Genomic DNA, 20421 nt, shown 5'->3' with positions numbered 1-20421 from the left:
ATTGAAACTTACTGGACTCCAGCTGTGCGTGTGTGCTGTCAGGTATTCTGGGAATGTCCCTGAAATCAGGAAAATTAAGACAGGCTGATCCTTCATCTAACAAGCACATTTAAATTTCAGTTACACTATAACACTTCCCAATCCACCATGGAATGCCTCAGGAATGGTGTATGATCTGCTGACTGTCTTCAGCTAATGGGATGATCATCTGTTATCCAGTATAAATAATTTCAGTGTCAACTTAAATCCTACAGAAAAGATTTGGTGGATGCAGGAGACAGGCTGCACAGTCACAAATAAAATAATTCAGTAAATAAAAGAACAATCTCAGAGTTAATGGTAGACTAAAACTGTGAATAGTAGCTTTTATGATGACATTATACATTAATTAAATTTACTGGACCCTCACCAAAACATACTTGGCTGCCAATCTTGGCTATCACAGTACATTCTTTACAGGCCTTGAACCAGAAATTTAATCAATCTTACCTTTTCCTTAACCAAATAAAATATATAAGTTCATTTGGCAAAATTGCACTCTTTCATATACAAGACATGTTGCAGCACCTGTATTAAATTGTGTGCAGAGCCATGTCATTTTAAAGCACTCAATCACATCCCCCCAAGCAAAGGAATATATTATTCCTCTGGGGGGCAAACACTACTGCATGCTAATAAAAACTATCAATATGCTAATAAACAATTTCAGAGCTATTTGAGCAAAACCAAGCAAGATGAAGAGCTTCAGTTCTGAGTCACAGCAAAACAAATATTTCCAATCCTGTTGTGTGTTTCAGTGCAGTTGGTTTCTCCATGGCCACAGCCAGTCCTGAGGGGTGGCCGTGGTGAGGAGAGGCTGGGGCTGCGCCGTGCTGGGCCCAGCTGGCTCCTTGGGTGCCTCTGTGATAACATATTTAATAAAGGACAAAACAGCTGTGGAGCAGCTGGGAGAGAAAACAATGAGGAAAAAACACCATGAGAGAAGTGTCGTAGCAGACACCAAGGTCAGGGAAGAAGGTGGAGGAGGAGGACTGACTGCAACTCCCTTTCCCCATGCCATGGACTGCTTGGTGGAGAAGGAGGCAGAAGAAACAGGGCAAAATGAGTGAATTTGAGCCTGGGAAGAAGAGAGGTAGGGGTAAGGGAGCTTCAGTTTTGGTTCTGTTTCTCACTATCCTTTTATTTTATTAATTCCTAACAAACTAATCTTCCTCAGGTTTGTTTTGCCCACAATGGTAACTGCTGAGTGGCCCATAAACTTTTTCATCTTACTTCCTCCCCAAGTCCTGCTGAGAAGGGAAATGCAGAGAGCAAGTCTTTGGTGCTCAGTCAAGGTCAACCCACCACAAAGGGAAATGAAAGGGAAGGGGAAATGAAAATGTTCCAGTGATATCTACTGTTTCATACAATGAAAGAGTCAGTATGATACATAAATAACTTATCTATTTTCTTTAGAAAAGCTTTTCCAGAATACCTTTAGTATATCTTTTCCAAATATTTTTCAAGACTCACTAGAAAGACAGCTTTACTAAGTAGACTGAGGAATCTTTCCAAGTGAGTTGATGCACAGTATCCAATAATTGAAATCAACCAGAAGGCATGAAACTGCTCTACGTGCCCACTACAGACAAGAAAAAAATCTCTGTTGTTAGTACCTAAAACTTGTGAGAATCTCACAAGCACTGCTGAAGAAGCAAATATTTAAGATTGTGTATAAGGTGAATTTATAACAGGATCCAATACTTGCCCAGTAATTGACTCAGAACTACACTCTTGAGCTTAACTCATAAATATAAAAAAACCTTCTTGAGTCTGAAAAGAAAACCTTGAAAAAAAAGATAGATATACATAATACATAAACCATTCTGAACAGAATGAATAGGAGTTTTCCATAGATTGCTGAAAAAAAAACTTGAGAGCCTTGAACACTATCATTTACACTCCTAAAGCACACAGATCTCCATATTTCATGGTTGTGTGAATGGTTTTTCTTACAAGGAGCTCTCATAGAGATAAACACATGGAGGAGAAGTAAAATTAGTTTCATAAAGACTCTGCAAAGTAAGCTATGTTCCACTGCAAACAGGTTGTATAGAGTAATTATTAAAACAGAGTGCATTATTTCTTCCAAATCCAAAACTGAAAAAACCATGAAATGCATTTTAAATTATCTGTTTCTGACAATTAAAAGGCAGAAAACAGGTAAGTTCCTGTGTATAAGGGACAGCCTTATACAATTCGGTCATCAATTTTTATTTTAAGATTAAAAAAAAAGTGATAAATTGCATGACAAACTGGCATGTTTTGTTTTGTTGGGATTTTTTCAGAATGGCTTTCAGTTTTATCTGCCTTGTCAGCTTAGCTTGTCATCTTCAGTTTTCATAGCACTCAGGCCATAATAAAGATGAAAAACTAATAACTGTGTTTACTGGAATTTGGCTTTGTTCTCAGAATATTGGGATGTGAGCAGGTTCTCAGCTAAGTTAATTGCTGGTAACTGAAGATTTCTTGCGCTATTTAATGTGTTGCCATGAAACCATAAAGAAATTCTCCTTATAAATAATAGGATTTATCTCAATGCAAAAGCAAAACCCTTCAACTGGGCATCTACAATCCAAATAAAATAAATATCACTTCTGATACCTATGAAATAAGAACTTTTCAACATGGTAGATACACTGAAACTTTATTTCCCAGAGCAGAACACAATCCTATGAAGTTATGGTTCCTTGGACAACCACAACCTATTAATTTTTGTTGTGCATTTGATTATTTGATTATTATAGAAATCTTCTAAACTGAAGAAAAGTAATAGTCTTTCTAGTTCACCAGCTCTAACATCATGAAAAACATTTCAGACATTATGCTGTTAATATCAAACTCCAAAGAGTTACACACATCTAACCAAAATCTAAAACCTACCCATTTGTAGGAAGTATTCATCACTGAGACTCTTTTGCATCTACTGCAAACTGACACTGGGAATCAAATACACTGAACAACTCTTTCATCACTGATCTACCTCAGATCTTCACACTATGAGAGAAGTGGTTATACAGAAAAAGGCATCTTGAGAGCCCACACCTCTTGGTTTAAGGAATTATAGATGAGTTGCTCAAGTGACAGCAACATAATGGAGGGCATGATGCTAAGGAAGCTGAACAAGAGACAGCAAATACAAAAGCACAAGAAATAATACAGGAGATTTTACACAATGAAACGAGTGCAGAAAGATTTTTAAAAATGAGTTTTTTCAAGATGTGAGTTGTTCCTTGAAACTGATGCTATAAACTTCTATTTGAGAGATACTATGAAAGATTTGTGTATGAAGTAAATTTGAGATCTCCTTTTCTGAGACAAGTGATGTAGTCTGTCCCTTAGCATTACTATTATACCCACACCTCCCAAGTTGTGCAAAGATGTGACAGATGATACAGACATTACCCTAAAGGGGCTGCAATTCCATATGTATGCAGGACATAACCACTCATCTCACTGGCAAGATAAAGCTGGTTTTTTTGTTATTATCAAGTTTGTTTAAAATTGTCATGCCAAATTAAGTTCCTACACCTTAAGTTACTGATGTGTCAAACAAAATAAGTTCCTATTATAGCTGAAACCATAACAGTTGTCCTCACTGGAATGCTGTTCTCAGATTATATAGTTCTAGATTTTTTCAGTACTTCTTAATTTTTACTAATGTTTCCTTCCATTAAGTTAATGTGCATCTTATACAAAATAAAGGGATACATATATTTATTAAAATACAATTATAGAATCCTAAAACAGTCCAGGCTAGAAGTGATTTTGAAAGATCATCTGTTCCAAGCTAAAATGGAAAAGGGAATCTAGATGATATTACCTATCACCCTGTCCAGTTGTGTCCTGTATATCACAAAAAATTCTGAGAGAAAAAAAGAAAATTCTTAATTACTGTAAATATCTTCAAAATGAGTGATAATCATTCCCCTCTTCACAACTCTGATGTGACCAGGTAGGCTCACGTTCCAATGGAGAATTAAAAACGTGATGCATATGCCTTTAGGGTGTAGGGACTTGGAAGAAGAACAGTTGAAGAGGAGGAAGTACAGTCCAATACAACAAAGCAACTACTGCTATGCAAGAAAAAATTAAGTTTAGACATTGAGAGGTAGGTTTGAAGGTTAATAAAAATGGGCAATGTACAGCACTGAAGAAAAAGTCCCATACAATTCTAACTATTCATTAAGATGTGTTCTGTATTGCATAACAAGCAATAACTTAATAGTTCCATAGATGAAGGTGATGTGAATGTGGATTTGAGACTTTCCAAAGCATATTGATTTTTTTCATTAGCATACTATATTTCACACAAAATTCTACATTGCAGACTCTCAATAACTGGAGTTTATCATCAGTTCATAGACTAAATATCATCTTATAAATTTATGCATGTATTATAAAAAATGGGAATGAAGAAATAAAAATCAACAGTCAAGAATTACAACAATAAGTATAACCACAGTTTTAGAGCCAATATAGGCTGGCTCACCAACTGAAAAGCCAGAGAAGGGAACCTATTTTTAACCATAATAGCAGATGATGCCCGAGACTCTGAGAACACAGGATTTCACACCAGCTCTTTTTACTCACTGGCATGATCTATCATTCTAGCTACAATTTTGGTTTACAGAATTTTGCATGAGATTTTTCTGTTTACAATTTTAATGAATGTTTGATATACTCGATCCTAAAAGTGAACAATTTTATCATATTTAATTTAAAAATACATGAAATTACTTACCCTATTGGTCTTGAAACTACAAGCTCTACTTGCGGCTCGGGTTTGGATTCTAAAATTATATTATACACCTCCTCAAAGGTGGCTCCTTGTAGTATCCTTCCATTCCATTCTAATACTTCATCACCTGCAAGTAATAACACCCTGCTTAGGAAGTTTGCTGTGAACACCAGTTACAACTACTATTTAAGCCATTCTACTGTCAGTTTATTGGATTGTGAAACCTGTGTTATAGAACAAGTTTGGAGGCCTTCATGCAGGAAAAACCTGAGTATTAAAGGTTTTCTGCAGCTCAGCTTCAAACATGTAAAGTTCTGTGAAACAATAATACAATCAGTAGGACTCCTACTGAGTTAGATGCTGCTCTTACTTGTTTTGGCAGCTGTGCCTTACAGAAATCCCAACATGCTCTTTAGAAAATTGATAACTAAAACATCATATCTCATCAACTTGGTTCAGATAGTTCTTATGTTAATAGTTAATATTTCTTGAACATGCTCCAGTGTAGCAATCTATGGTTTGCGTGTTGGAACAGAAGCAGCATCCTAGGGAAGGTGGTTCTGCTCATACCTTTGTCATAGCTTGATTTGCTCTAAACAAAACATACACCTCAAAATGACTGGGAGGACACCAACAGAATATTACTTTGAGTATAAAAAGGAGCAAAAATGTTAAAATACTTTGTGAACAACATGATAATATATATTTCACAAAAGCAACCATCTAGTAAGAGTGTCAGGTTGACTTCTGCATTATTTCATCACATCCATTCAATATAACTTCACATGTAATTAAACTTGCTCACTTGTTATCACTTTCAGAAAAGAAACTCAGCAGTATAGAGGTAGATACATACCTGGTCTAAGATGCCCCACTGTATCAGCTAAGCTTCCTTTTTTAACTTTGGTGATAAATGCGCAGAGCCGACCTGATTCCGTCATCTTTCCTCCTACTACCTGTTTCAAATAGGAAGTATTTTCACAGCATGAAAATTACTTTAAATTATTCAAATGTTCTGGCAATAGAAAGAAGAATTCAGCTTTTTCCTTGGGTTTTATGTAGTCCAGGTAACACAGATACACTTGAAAAAAACACCATGGAAGTTTGGCTATGACAGGTTATTTTTGTAGCTATTCTGGCAATTTGTACAACTGAAAAACAATGGAAATAGAGAATCCTAAAGCTTTTAAATTTTAGCAAATACATGCATAGTATCTCATTGTATTAGAAATTACCACCCAAAACAATGTAAGTTGTTTGTCATTTGATAGCTCACTTTACTATTTTTTAACTGGAAAAAGATATATTAATGTAACAGAACTCAGGATGTTCACACTAAGCAATGAAATTCTCTTTGGCTTGGCAAGTCAGATGAAAACACTTGTCACACTGAAAATGTCTCTACAGGGAACTTCAAGAGGTTTGACCTTAATATTCATCTTAGAATCAGACTTACATGTCAGAATCATTAATAACTGAATAACTTTCAAATTCTTGAAGTTTCTTAAGGGTCTTCATATTGGGATTTCAAATTTGTAATACTAAATCCAGTTGAGTTTACTTTCAATATGTAAGTATTTGAAAATTCGGGTCAGGGATAACTGTTAGAAATCACTCTTTCCAGATGTTTATTGAGATTAAAAAGTAGTTACTCTTGAATCTCAAGTATTAATGAATCTCACCGAAGAGTTCATCTTCATAATATAAGATTTTAGAAATTTTAACATAGATGTTTAAACAAAAAAGTGCTTCCTAATGGCACTGTTAATCTTTTCTCTTGCATTTTCTGACAATAAAACAAAAATAAACATATAAAACTTGATGTTCAACTGCCTTCTCCACTGACTTCAAATAAAATTATTTATTAATTAAATAAAATTTTTAAATCTTTCCAAAGCATGTTAGTATATGTAACACATAAATTCACTTATTTAATTCTTACTCAGTAGGGTGTGACAATAACCTAATCTGAGATATACCTGAGGTGAAGTAAGTATCATGCTAGAGAACAGAAAATTTAAACTCCTTAATAATTGCTCACAGCAATGATATGGAATAAAAATAAATACATATTTGTTTCTTTCTATGTTTATAATTTGTTCTCATTCTTGTACTAGCATTTCTGAGACTGCAAATAATAATATCACACAAAATTGAAATCAATATATGAGCTAGAAATAATTAATAATGTATTTAAAGAGCACTGCATCATGAAAAATAGGTTAACACATTTAAAAGAGTACATTTTGTGATAAAAACCAAAAATATTAAACAATTTTCCATCTTGTGTTTTTAAAATGTGGCAAATCAAATGATCAGAGGAGAGAAAAATTCAAACAGAGGAAGTTCCGTTGGCATACTCTGATCTGGACTGAAATATCATTAACTCACAGATGTCCCCCAGGTGTTCAAGAGAGATAATTTTTTTTTTCACTTTTCTTCCCTTTCTTGGGAAATAGAAGTTATACCATGGTGCAATGCTCCATACTGAAGAACACAGACAGGACTTGGCTTTCCTAGCAAGGGTGCAATTTGCACTCTGCTAAGACCACATCCTCAGAAAACTTCTGAAAACATGTCTAGTCTTTCAGAAAAACACATTTTTTTTAATTCTGCCAAGGACCCTGCAAAATTACTCTAGGTAAATGAATATAAAATGCCTATATTTTAATTTTGAGAATTATAAGGCTTTATCAATATTGGTGAGCATACACTATATAGTATGAGAATACTTTAATTATACAAGTAGCTAGTTTAACTGAAGAGTTGTTAGTTTCAAAATTGTTCATCACCAACCTTCAATCCAAGCATTGCTCCTGAATCTCTAGGCACACTTCCATCTTTTAGTCGTTTATTTAACAAAATCCGACCAATGAGACGATCTCCATCTTTGGATGGTTGCCACGTTACTGGATGCTATCATGTGGTGTTAATGGAAAATACAATGAATAGCATTTTAATGAAAAATATTTCAGTAATACTTTTCATTTGCTGATATATTTTTTAAATGCCATGAAAGTATTATGATTACACTAACATTTAATGTAAAAAATGACAGAGAATTGTGCTGGAAAATATTTTTGGACATATTGTTCATCAAAATGGATATCTAATATTTAATAACATTATCTATTTTACTAAATCAAATTTGTAAACATCTAGAATGATCTTTCAGTCTTGATTTGACAGATATAGACAACTACTCATAGTTATCTACACACAATGAGATTCATACCTGAGTACTGAGAAAAGCATTGCTAAAAGTCTAGTATAAGAACAATACTGGAAAAGAAACTGAATGTTTGATACAAGAAATATCTTACTTTTCCTCTATTTCAAACATTTCCATTTTTATCCAAAACCAAACAAATATTTTTAGTGTTTTACTTTCTCTTAGTAGTAGTAGATTCAAATTTAAAAATACTTTTAAAAGGTATATTCATTAATTCATTTTAATATTCTGTTTCTTTCTTGGAATAATTAATTCGCACACGAAGCACAGTTATAGTGAGCATTATTATTCCATTACTGTATATGGGCACAGTTATACTTGTCCATTGGCCTAATTAATAAATTGTTAAGATTTTCTTTTGTGTAATCATAGTACTTTCTCACAGAAAAATATTATTTCATGCTCTATTTCATGCAAAATTAGCAGGCACAGATAAATCTGCTCCCATTACAACTAATAACTCTAAAAAGATTTATCATAATCTCCACCAAACAGAAAGCAAAAATAAAAAATACCCAAGCAGATGGCAAAGCCTTTAATTCTGCACAGTACTGCACAAAAATTACATGGCAACAAAACAAATGAACAACCATGACAGTGAAAGGGAAAAAAGAAAAACAACTTTTCTGTGCAGAGAGACCCAATTTTCTCCCTTTTTCACCTGGGGTTTAAGCTATTAATTTAATTTCAGCCCCAGGAGTTTGGAAATAGTAAATCAAATAAGCCAATTGGTAGAATCCTTGTTGTTAATTACTTTGTTCTTTAAGGTAATATCAAGATATGCTAATTTGCAACCGTAAGAACAACATTCCTTTATGCCTCTCAATGTTTTTTTCTTAGGCTGCCAAACAGTAAAAGCTGCAAGCATGCAAAGACTTTTCATTTGTTTTTCTTTTCTGCACCTTAAGAAATGCTATATTGTCTCTAGAAACACCCTATCTTTTATTTTATGCACTATTTTAATGAGTGACAGAGAGCAAACAAAGACCAAATGAGCAGGTTAAAATGCAGGCTCCATAATCTCAGTACCTTCTCACTATGGCTATGTTCCTCGTTTAGAGTTGTGCTACTACACGTATCTACCCCAGAGTCTTTTATCTGAGGCTCAGACCATTCCAAGTCCTCTTCCAAAGAGTGGCCACCAAAGCACACCATTTTCTTTTGCCTCTCGGATAAGGTGTTAGAATCCGACAAAACTGCCTGCTCACTAGTTTTTCTTTTTCCCCTTTGACTGTCCCCTATAGGTGTGGGATAAAAAAAGGATACAAAAAAAGAAAACATGCAAAGGTGTAAATAAAACCAAGGAAATGTAAAATGATAAAGGAAACTACATGGTAAGGCTCCACATGTCTCACCAAAGACATTGGGGATGCCTCACTGCTATGCCAAGACGTATGGTCCAACCAGTTGTAATCCATGTCTCCTGTGAGAATCAGACAGACAAGATAGTGCAGTAAAGGAAAGGTGAAAGAAAGGACAAAAAAAGATACAGTAAAATTGTAAAGACTTCTGATTATCCTATCTGATCCATAACCTCTGTCAGGAGGACTTGCAAAGGGCTTCCAAGAAAAAGTTAAGGCTTCAACAACAGAGTGCATGGAATATGAAAAACAGTGAGGAAGGAGATACATTTGTGTGCGTCTATGTGTGCATAAAATTATGTACAGAGCAAAGCATCCTTGCACTAGATTTATTAACTGTCCCTATAAAATTATTTACAGTAAATTAAATGAAAAGGCAAATTGTATTTCTAATAGAATATCCAAAAGGGAAAGCATTCGAATACAGAATGTCTTAAGGAACTTATTTCTTTGCTTTTCTAACACAAATTAGTATTTATTCCAATCACATCAATAAAATACTTAAAACAATGGCACACTGCATTCACTTTGAAGTAGATGATGTTAAAGGAGGTTAAATGAAAAAAAAAATCTAGAAATTACATTGAGGAAAAAAGCATATTAACTTTGCTTTGTCTACTGGTCAAATGGAAGGATGAATTCTATTAAAGGGCAGGTACCCCACAAACGGGAGTGTTTAGGGTTTTGACAAAACATAAATATTTCACAGAGTCAGAATTTAACCTCCATGGCAGACACACAGTAGAAAGAAAGGTTTGAAAAACAGTTTAAGAAGAGATTTAAATTAATGCTGCTGTGCAAAGAATTGGGAATGACTCATGTATTTTAATAAAACATTCTCTTTTATGTAGGTACTTTAGACTGTAAATGTTGCCCACACATTCTGCACTATTATGTTTCTCTCTTTTTTTCCCCTCGCCATTGTTACTACATGTTACATGAAAAATATTTTGTTGCTGAATGCTGCATAATATTTTTATATTACTATATGCAGGAAACAAATGTTTCACTTTCTATCCAATTCACTTTCTATCAAATGTTTCACTTTCTATCAAACTAAAGCAAAGGAGTTCAGGGTTCCTTAATACAGACCTCAAAAAATACTTTTCTATTTCTGTTACTTCAGATCCTGCTTCAACATTGCTCAGCCTATTCCTCTGGAACTACATCAGTAGAGTGGTGAAATGCAACTAACAAGTCTTAGCACTGTCTTAGCACTTGTCTAGAAAACTTTACAGAAAGGATGTGAAGATACAACCCCATAAAACTACAAAAAACCAATAGAGGCTTTTGTAAAGTAAAACATTATCCTTGGACAGGTATCACAGAACTAACTAGGCTGGAAAAGCCCTTTGAGATCATCAATTCCAACTTAGTATATTGTTTGCGTACAATGACAAATACAATTTTTCCCTTGTTTCCTCCTAAAATAGAGACTTGCATACGCTGTATGGAAAAAAAAATCAAGTCTCACTTTCATTTTAAAGAAGGAAATATTCAAAATACAAAGGCTTTGTTTTCAAAAAGATACTTTGAACTTATTCCCTTACACATTGCAGAAATCTTGTTGCATATTAAATAGCCTTTTCTTTCATAAAGACAGTGATAAAGTAATTTCATAGAATTATTTTGAGGCATCAACTAATTCATATTTTCTAAATAATAAATAAGCTGTAAATCTATTAACTATGTTTCTTGACTCTTGAAAGGAAGATAACATTTAAAAATGGGAAATTCTTACCAAAACTGCCTTGCCATGAATGTTAGCATCTTGCCTGTATTACAGATAAAAGTGTTGCTATCCTGCCAAAGGGGAAAGAAATACTCTTTTGAAAGCTAGTAACATTTTGCTAAAGCTACTTCTGCAATGGAATTTCCAGTGCTACTTTTGCCTCCAGACATTTCTTCAAGGGGTACTAAGTGAAATCATCAGTGAGCTCATGAAGATCTAGCCCTCACTCATAAATATACAGTTCCAGCCTACATATTGCCTGTTTTACAAATTCCCTGGGGCCTTTAAGCGTTGGTCCCAGGCTCATCTGCTGGTATAGCTGGTTTCTGCTTACTCCAAGTCCTCTTACCCATTTATTACTGTATGGTGCATTCACAAACAGTATGTGTCCAAGATTAGATTTAGTCATTTTGCAAAAATAGTTACTCTTCATCAAATGATAAACCCTGGAGCTAAAGCTGCAGAGAGGAACATTTGCAAAATTGAGCCTGTTACATGACAAAAGCACTCTTTCTTCTTGCTTGACCACTTTCCCTTCTTTTCAAACAGGATGTAGAAGGCTTTTCTTATTGTAGATGTGTCTCACAGTAAATACTAAATAATTGGCATTTATAAAATGAAAAATTAAAATAAGCAACAGCTCCATCCAAACACTGTTTTGGTTTTATCTGTGTAAAATATGCAGTTACATGTTTCCAAAAATTATCATATAAATTAGAAGTTGTAAAGCCACTGTAGATCTTATAGATTTTGCCCTTGATACTGCGTTAATTGATCTCAATGACAGGCATTAATGCTATGCAAGCTAATAAAAGGATGAGTGTCTGGAAGCCCTGCAGTGTATTACATTTCTATGACAGACATGTATGGCTCAGTGTACCTACAACTTTTTGAAACAAAATAAATAGCTTGATAAAGTCACTGGACATCAGTTTTTTAAAATCTGATGTCCACTGACTTAAAAGATTTTTGAAATCTTGTAAAATTAAAAGTAATATATGTAAAGCACATAGGTCTTTGCACACAAGAAAAAAGTATAAGTAAATAAACTAAAAATAAAAGAAAGTAAAGGAATAAAATAAAAGTTAAACCATGATCTTCTGTAACACAGACACCATAGTTGTATCTCTGAGTACCATAAAATGCACTTGCTGCTCTCTTAGAAGTTAACTATGCACTATAGAAAATACTTTATTATTGAGAATATATACATTTAGGGTATGCTGCAGAAATTACACAGGAAAAAATGTCACTTCATTGATAAATTACAAAAGATATAATAGCAAAATCATGATTAATGGAAAAGGGACCTAATATATTACTAAGGAAGATACAATCCTTGTTTATGCCATTATAACAATATTCAGATGCCTTTTGACTTCAGGGGTGCAGCTGGATATAGGAAAGTACCTATGTGAAGTCTGCTCTTATTAATGCCAATGAGTTCTATGTGTATATGGAAAGTTTCCATGGACTAATCAGGCTGGGAGAAGAACCACAACATCAGTAACCTTGCCCTTCTGTAGAAACAGGGTTAAGTTGAAGCCTTTGTAACCTTACTGTAACCTTACTGTAACCTTACTGGAAGCCTTTTTAACCTTACTGGTGTTCAGTGTGCTTTTCTTATTTTCTCTAGACAAAACCAAAAAAGGCAGAGGAAAAACATTTTTTTTTCCTTCTAAATTCTGGACCCCCCAGCCATGGGACCTTCCTGCAGAAATGCGAACTTTGAATGTTTGAGTATATTTTAAAAGAATTTTGGTCAGTTTCTGTTTTCTTGTATTTTAATGTCTGGTTATGTAGTTTTTTTGTTTCCTATAATGGCTTTCCCACAGAACTATGATAGTTGAGTATTTTTTATAAAGCATTAAAGAATTTGTACCTAACATACAAGGTGTATGTCTATACTTTTTGAATGCTGTTTAAGTTCATGGTCAAGTCCAGAGCCATTTATCTTCCAAACAGGCCAGACATAGAGCACTCCATAAAATTGGCTTTTCTACTCATATAGAGTTATTTGGATCCTCTAAAGTGCCCAGAATCTTCACACAGGATATAAGCATAATCCAGGCCCTTTCTACCTAAAGCAAGACCTCTCTAAACTGTCAACTGTTTCCCTTAGTAAACTAAAAACATAATCTTGCTTTGAACCAAAAAAAAACCAAAAACTTGTCCTCAAATTCAAATCTTGTTGCCAAAAAGGACAGGTCACATAACTTTAAATTCTTCAGGCTGAGGAGACTACCTGACTACATGGTGTATGCTGAACACATACTTCTGACTACTTGAGCCAGTAATGGTACATATATGTCATTACTCAAAACTGCAAATTAATTTACTTGCAATTAAGTGAGTATTTTCCCCCCTCCAAGCTAATTTTCAGCATAAGGTCCAGTAAGCTGAACACATCCCATGTGTCTATATCCTTCTCCTAACTGCACAGCTCCCAGTGCAGCCCTACACCAGAAAGTCTCTGGAGTGAAGTAAAAAGTGAACCACAGCTATTGAGAACTTCCATTTAAGCAGGTTACTTTCTGTGTTTGCAATGCTATCCATCCAGACTGCCACACAGTGGGTGACACCAAAGAGGAGCTACCCAGCTAGAACTGCCTGGAGGGGATTATATGAGTGCTTAAACAATTGCTTTGTCAGCTCTGGACATTTCAGGGACGTTCTAGCTTCTGGTGCAGGAGCAAACGTAAAGCTGCCTGTCACACAGCTGACTGTAAAGCACAGAAATATTTTCCAACACAGTCACTGATGATGTTTGAGCACTGATTACAAAAAGAAACCTTCCTGCAGGGCTTGCAGCAGGCTTTGAAAATTCCTACCATGCGCTTCAACATTTCTTCTTGGGAAGCTATTATTTCTCTGGATTTGTCAGCTTTCAACATGGAACATCCTAGGAAAGTGTCTGAAATATCTGGTCCTACCAAAGCAAAAAAAGAGAAGCTGTTCTTTATGTAGAAGATGTGGAATATATTTTGACTTTTAATATGTGAAATACAGAGACATGCAGCAATTAAGAGAAAAATGTATAAATCTCCACTAGTGGATAAGAGAGTGCTGCATTCCACAAGGCAGGTGAGAGAAAAGACTGGGGCTGGTGGGAGCAGGTAACAATGCACACCCATGTGGCAAGAATGGCACTGATGACATTGACACCATACAAGTATTGAATAGAGATGCTGCTACCAAAGAAATGTCCCTGGACCTCATGGGCTAGTCACTGAGAACTTAGTAATATCCTGAATTTCTTTGGTGGGTTTTTTTGTTTGGTTGGTTGGTTTTTGTTTTGAGGATTTTTGGGGGTTAGTTAGTTTGTTTGTTTGAAGAGATACTGTTCAGGGGGAAATCTTACTAAAAGATTTTACTTGAAGACCCTGGTTTACCCTCAAAAACTTTGTAGCCTTGCTTTCAACTACTACACGAACTTCTTAACAGAAAAGATATTACTCTTGATGTAAAGGCTCACCTAATGTAAAGGTGAAAGGTTTTCAGCATGTCTATTTCATTCTGGTTCTCTTTCTGAAATTGATACTTAGGATCACTATTAATAGAAGAATATTTACTGGAAGTATTTTTTAAATTATGTTTTGCTGGAAGGATTTAAATTGCAGAAAATACTTTCTCCAAAATTACATTTTCTAAAACAAAATTACGCTCAGTCTGTTAGTCAAACATATCTTGATAAATGTCTTTCCTTGGAATAAGTTGAAAGAAAGCATACCAACAGGGTAAATACACTTGGTTACAGCTCAGTACACAAGCTGGATGACCTTGTACACTTACAATTATGTCTCTCATATGACACCTTAAGTGTGACCCTATATGCCACACCATGACCTCTATCATATGATTCAGTACACAAACTTAATCAACAAGAAAATGGACAGGTACAGTTTAGTTATGGGAGACAGATAGACATTTTTTACTGTGGTCCCAGTCTACCATTGCCAGTTTTTTTCCTTATTAGGATTCAAACTTTTCAGATTTGCACACCTGTGTTACTATTCCCTGCTACTTTAATAAGATTGGGGAAAACTAGAACTAATTAAGTGTAATATCCTATGGGTTTGTCTCTTGCTTGATTATCTTTAAGATTTTATCTTAGGGAGATGCTTATTTCAAATTATGCTTTTGACCGCACTTGTAGCATTTTCACTTTTTCTCTTCTTCCTTCTGCCTTTAGAAAACTTAGAGCCTATACCTGAAAAAAGGAAGTTCTTTTGGCAGAATGCAAAGAAAAACATACATTGAAAAGTTTCAATAAGACAGCATTTTTGGATCATGCCCAGCAGCAAGTAATCAAAAGCAATTTATTACTCTTTCATTATTTTTTTTAAATACATCTTTTTTTTCTTTTTTCTTCTCTATTCACATCCACAAAGACCACATATGCATTCCTGGGCTGACCTCACACATCTTTCCTGATTGTGTGTTATAACCATGCATCCCTTCACCTCAGGGTTGCAATTGACAGCTTGATCACAACTTCTTCACCATCTCAGGCCTGCAACCATATCAGCAATACCAGCTTGCCTACATCTGAATTAGGGACTCATATAAAGAGCAAACAATGCATGGGATAATAATCCTATTAAAGAATTTCATATCTGGCCCTTGTTTCAGCAGCTTAGTGTTGTATAATACTATGAAAATGTTCTCATCAACTAAAACCAGATAGCCCATTGAGGTGTTCCCAATGAGCCCAACCTTTTTCACACACTAGTCTACTGAAAGCTAACGAGTTCTTGGATATAATGCACAGAGGAATTATTTGGTGTCTAGAAGGTGAGGAAAAACCCTGTATTTCCTGAATCACTGAAATCCTGATTCAGAAAAATAAGCCATCTTGAACTCTGCTAAGGAAGCACAGCAGCCAATGGTTCTGTGATGTGTTGGAGTTGCTGCACAACTGGGAACCAGACTGCACACACAAGAAATTCTGTCCTCAGACTTTGAAACCAGTCCAGGAAAATTCAGCTGTTTTGCTGCCAAAAGGAAGGCAACAGTAAAACTAGACAAGCCAATTGGAAACAAGCCTTATAGCCCCCTGGAAGTGAAGACAGTTCATAATTGGAGCACTATGAAAATTTGTGAAAAACAGCTGCAAAGTTTAGGAAACAGGTTTGGGGTTTTGTGCTCTCAGTACCTATTTCCATTAGACCTTTCATTACCATTTTACATCCACTCACTGAAGAAGGCTTGGTTAAACTGAAGAAATAAGTAGCTTCAGGAAAACTCTATTTAGCATTAGTGGACATATTTGCTTATGCAATTCACTTTGTGCTGGCTTACCCTATACTCAGCTTCCCACAGTTATACACTATTTCTACATCCTAAAGTTGTGACTGTGCCAAAATTAAGGTCAGAGTAGCTCCAACAAGGCTGCCTGGCATCTCCAAGTCTCAGGCCATAGGATTTAACTCACATGAACTGAATCCTAAATGTGACCCTATTTCTATTTGGACAGAAATAAGCTCTCTACCTTTGAGAGGCGGTGTACAACCAGGTGCATTTTCATTCCCTTTTGTAATGGACATATGCTGACACGGAGCCTATAATGTTTTCTATATGCATAGTTCCTTCTAATACTTATTAACAAAAGAAAAAAGAAACCAGCAAAGAAAAACAAAAAAACTCCCTTATATTGTGTATTTATTTACTTTCAATCTTTACTGCTTTGATGTCAACACTAATTACTACAGAAAATAACCCCAAGCTACTTTGAATCAGTATACCTTAATTAATAAATAAGCTTCAAATTTGCAAAGTGAAGACAACAGGAGACCAAGAAAGACAGCAAAGGAATGGATTCTTCATGAGGCACAATATCAAACTCACAAATAAGGACATGGACTTAACATGCCAGTTGTACTCATGAGAGAGCTCTACTAATTTCATCAAGAGAGCTATCAACCTTAAGTAAAGCTGAAATAGTGAATATGTCACGAAGGAAAGTCTTCTTAGCTTAGGTTTAAAGAAACATATTTATTCATAGCAATTTCCTATCTTTTATCCCCAATGTCATGTAGAGCTAATCCTAATGAAAAGAGACATTACTAACGTAGACATGGCTCCTTTCATAGGCACATCATTATCCAGAATCAATTTCCATCATCAGCCCAGCAGCCACCCAAATATCATGACTGAGGATCACCCAGCTGTTTCATTGATCACATCTTTTTCTTCTCTCTCCACTACTTCCAGTCAAGATCACTGACATCTTGCTACCAAAAAAGTGACATTAAAAATTACTTATTTTGTGATTTTCAGTAAGAGATAAACAATATAAAATAATTTATATAATTATTTTATATAATAGAAAAATTCATCATCAACAACAATAATAATAAATTCAAAATATAAAAACTTTTAAATTTTTGAAGTGAAACAGTCTTATAAAATAATCAAACCCGTATCTAAGTTCCAGATATTTGCTGCCTTTTTCTGTTAAGTTTTTAGATTTTGTTTGGGTGAAAATACATTTTTACTTTTACCCTTGGACATGGCTGTTATCCTACAAGGACAGCTGAAGGGAAGAAGTAATGCAAAAAAGGTCCAGTTCATGTTTTTAAGCATAATATTACCAAAAATTTCTCACAAACTATCAGTGTGTACAGAAGAAGACTCTAAATTCACTTTAAATGTCTTGATAACTGATGAGGAAATGCACATTTCAGAATAGAATTAAAAATAATCTTTAAAAAAAATCTTCTGTGTTACATACTTGAACAACTAGCATTTCAATAGTAAATCATCATTCAGAAGTTAAACTGATTTATTTCTTGTTTGTAATTCTCAGTTGACCTTATGCAGAAAGACATGGGCAAATTTCAAAATTCTACCTAACAATCAAGAGGGAAGTAAAACTACTGTGGCAAATGTCATCTCTTAAACTGTGTGTAACAAAGAAATTTGTTACAAACAGCATTTCTTTACAAGTCATAGCAGGTTTTTTTTTAATCAAACCTGACCTAACATTTCACACGTGGAGTAAAAATAACTTTCTGGTTCTCTAAACAAGTATAATCTTTAACCTGGTACCTTCTTAAAACTAAACTGCTGGAGACACAACATACATTCACTTTACTTTTAAAATTATTTGCTTTAAGACACAAGAGCTTAATAGCAGGTGTAAGTCCAAAGAATCATCCATCCCTGGCAGCACACACACCTTAAATGATCTAGAAATATGCAGTGCATCTGCTGATTCAGTTGGCTGTAGTGGAAGCAAAAGAAAACCAGTGCAAGAGGCTCTTTCATCACCTTGACACTGCAATAAAAGCCGTTGTAAATGAGTAATGGGATCATTAATTATTGATCTCCCCTTTAGCAGTCATGATGAAGACAGTAATTTGGTGTATGTAAAAACACCTTTTGTTTTGAGCTTGCTTAAATGTTATTTTTGTCAAACCATCTTCTTTGAAGGAAATTAATTACCTCTTTAAAGAGGAACAGAAATCTGAAAATGAAACTCCAGTGGATCCCAGAAGTAAAGATCATAATCAACTGTCTTATTTAGTTTCATACCTTCTGTGCTTAGGCTTGACAGTGTGATACTGTATAATCAAATTAGTTCAGAGCAATGATCCCTTACACCTGGGTTACAGCTTAAAGAACAGAGGAGAAAAAATAAAATACCAGTGATGGTGGTTGTTTTTTAAGACACTTAAGCACAACGAGGGTTATTTTGCTCATGTACACACGTTTATACACACATACAGGAAAATTCCCATACACATTACATCAAGAGGAAGATCAGATCGCAAAATTAAATATTTGGAAAGTAAGGGTGGTACAAGACTTAGCTTGCCATGAAGCATTTATTTAGTCCCTATACAAATGTATTTTCGTATAAGACGTCATAATACTATGGTAAAGTCCCCCATCTTCACAATGGATCCTCTGTGCAGAGAAAGAAAGGTGTAACTTAAATAAGTAAGTAGTTCATATCATCGTTTCTTCAGTTAATGAGTCCTTTCATTAGTTACTGAACATAATCTAAAAGCAGATCTAAACGCAAAATTATCTGACTCCTGAGAGCTCTGGTGCAGTGAGAATATTCTCCAGGAGTCAGGGTTAAATTCAAGGAATTGTTCTTTGTGGACTGTCTGCATAATGAAATGAACAAGATGCCACAATTAACCTCTTAAAATGAGCTGCTGACATACAGATGTACCATCAAACACTTTGGAATATTCCAAACAATTTTCAGTGCCAAACATGAGAAATACAGGGCTTGATTTTTTTTTTAATTTTCTAGGATTTTAGTTCTGCCTTTTCCCTGCTCTATTATACCTATTCTTAGAAAATGGCAAGAATTTACACAAAGATACTCACAAAATAAGCAGTAAATTTTATTAGATTATTAAAACAAACAAAAAAAAATCATATTTCCAACATTTATCAGAGACTGCTCATGTTTATGTATACAAGCTGGATGGAAACTTCCTTTGAACAGAAATTCCCTAAGAATGTACTTCAAAGAAAACCAATATGGTTTAAAAAATGTTGTGGAGATTTAAGAGTAAGATTGTTAAAGTAATAAATAGAGAGATACAGATGCAATTTGCATTTTAAATTAATTTAGAATCCTAATGAAAAAAGGGACATTTCTCATTGTAATTTGCACTGTCTTCATTATTTCAGAAGAATATAGAACAATGGAAGAAGTGTCCACAGAAGAATAGGGGATGTTCGCTCTGCAATTATTTCATTTAGCTGAATGCATAAAGAAGCACATTGCTCAGGGACCTTTCCACAGTCAACAAGAACTACACTCATAATTATAGCCTTCATAGCAGCTGAAGCTGTAATAAAGTTACATAAGGGATTTAATCTCAGTCTCTTGTTTTTGTATGATCACAATTACCCAAAAATATATCTCCTGAGGCTAAATATTTCCAGAACGAGTTTAAGTAAAAGGTCAGTATTTTCCACTACTTTTCAAGGAAAATTCCCTCACATCCTCTACTTGTTCATGTTTAAATTTCTGGAAATTTGTGATAAGAGAAGAAAAAAAGTCATAATACTTAATGCTTGCAAAACCATCAGGGAATTCTGCCTCATAAATTGGACCAGGCCCTACACTCTGGAGGCTCTGATTGCTCAAAGCAGTCCTTCAGACAATGCAACTTGTCTGGGTCACACAGAGATTTTCAGAAGGAAACACACTGTGTAGCAGAGGCTGGACCAGCCTCCTCTTCTCCAGGTAGAAGAGCTATATCACAGAATAGAAGGTGCATAATTGTGATGTAAACACAGAGACTATACAGCTTAAAGGGAGGTCAGTAACTCATTCTTGTTATAA

At 34.8% G+C, this 20421-nt stretch overlaps 1 protein-coding gene across 50 annotated transcripts in view; it reads right to left on the bottom strand.

The window, feature by feature from the left end:
• Nucleotides 1–20421, bottom strand: part of RIMS2 (regulating synaptic membrane exocytosis 2) — a 456016-nt gene that overhangs the window by 204709 nt on the left and 230886 nt on the right. For 42 of the 50 annotated variants that reach the window (XM_038164024.1, XM_038164035.1, XM_038164054.1 and 39 more), the window contains 5 exons: nucleotides 9042–9250; nucleotides 7577–7696; nucleotides 5637–5736; nucleotides 4784–4907; nucleotides 13–59 (listed from right to left, as the gene is read on the bottom strand). In XM_038164024.1, coding sequence (XP_038019952.1) covers nucleotides 13–59; nucleotides 4784–4907; nucleotides 5637–5736; nucleotides 7577–7696; nucleotides 9042–9250 — 600 coding nt within the window. Of the gene's footprint in view, nucleotides 1–12; nucleotides 60–4783; nucleotides 4908–5636; nucleotides 5737–7576; nucleotides 7697–9041; nucleotides 9251–9367; nucleotides 9436–20421 lie in introns of all 50 variants that reach the window. The other 8 variants (XM_038164450.1, XM_038164200.1, XM_038164243.1 and 5 more) reach the window with 1 other exon arrangement.

Source organism: Motacilla alba, chromosome 2 (assembly GCF_015832195.1).
Source record: "Motacilla alba alba isolate MOTALB_02 chromosome 2, Motacilla_alba_V1.0_pri, whole genome shotgun sequence".
NCBI lineage: Eukaryota > Metazoa > Chordata > Aves > Passeriformes > Motacillidae > Motacilla > Motacilla alba.
This window is presented reverse-complemented; position numbering and strand designations above follow the sequence as displayed.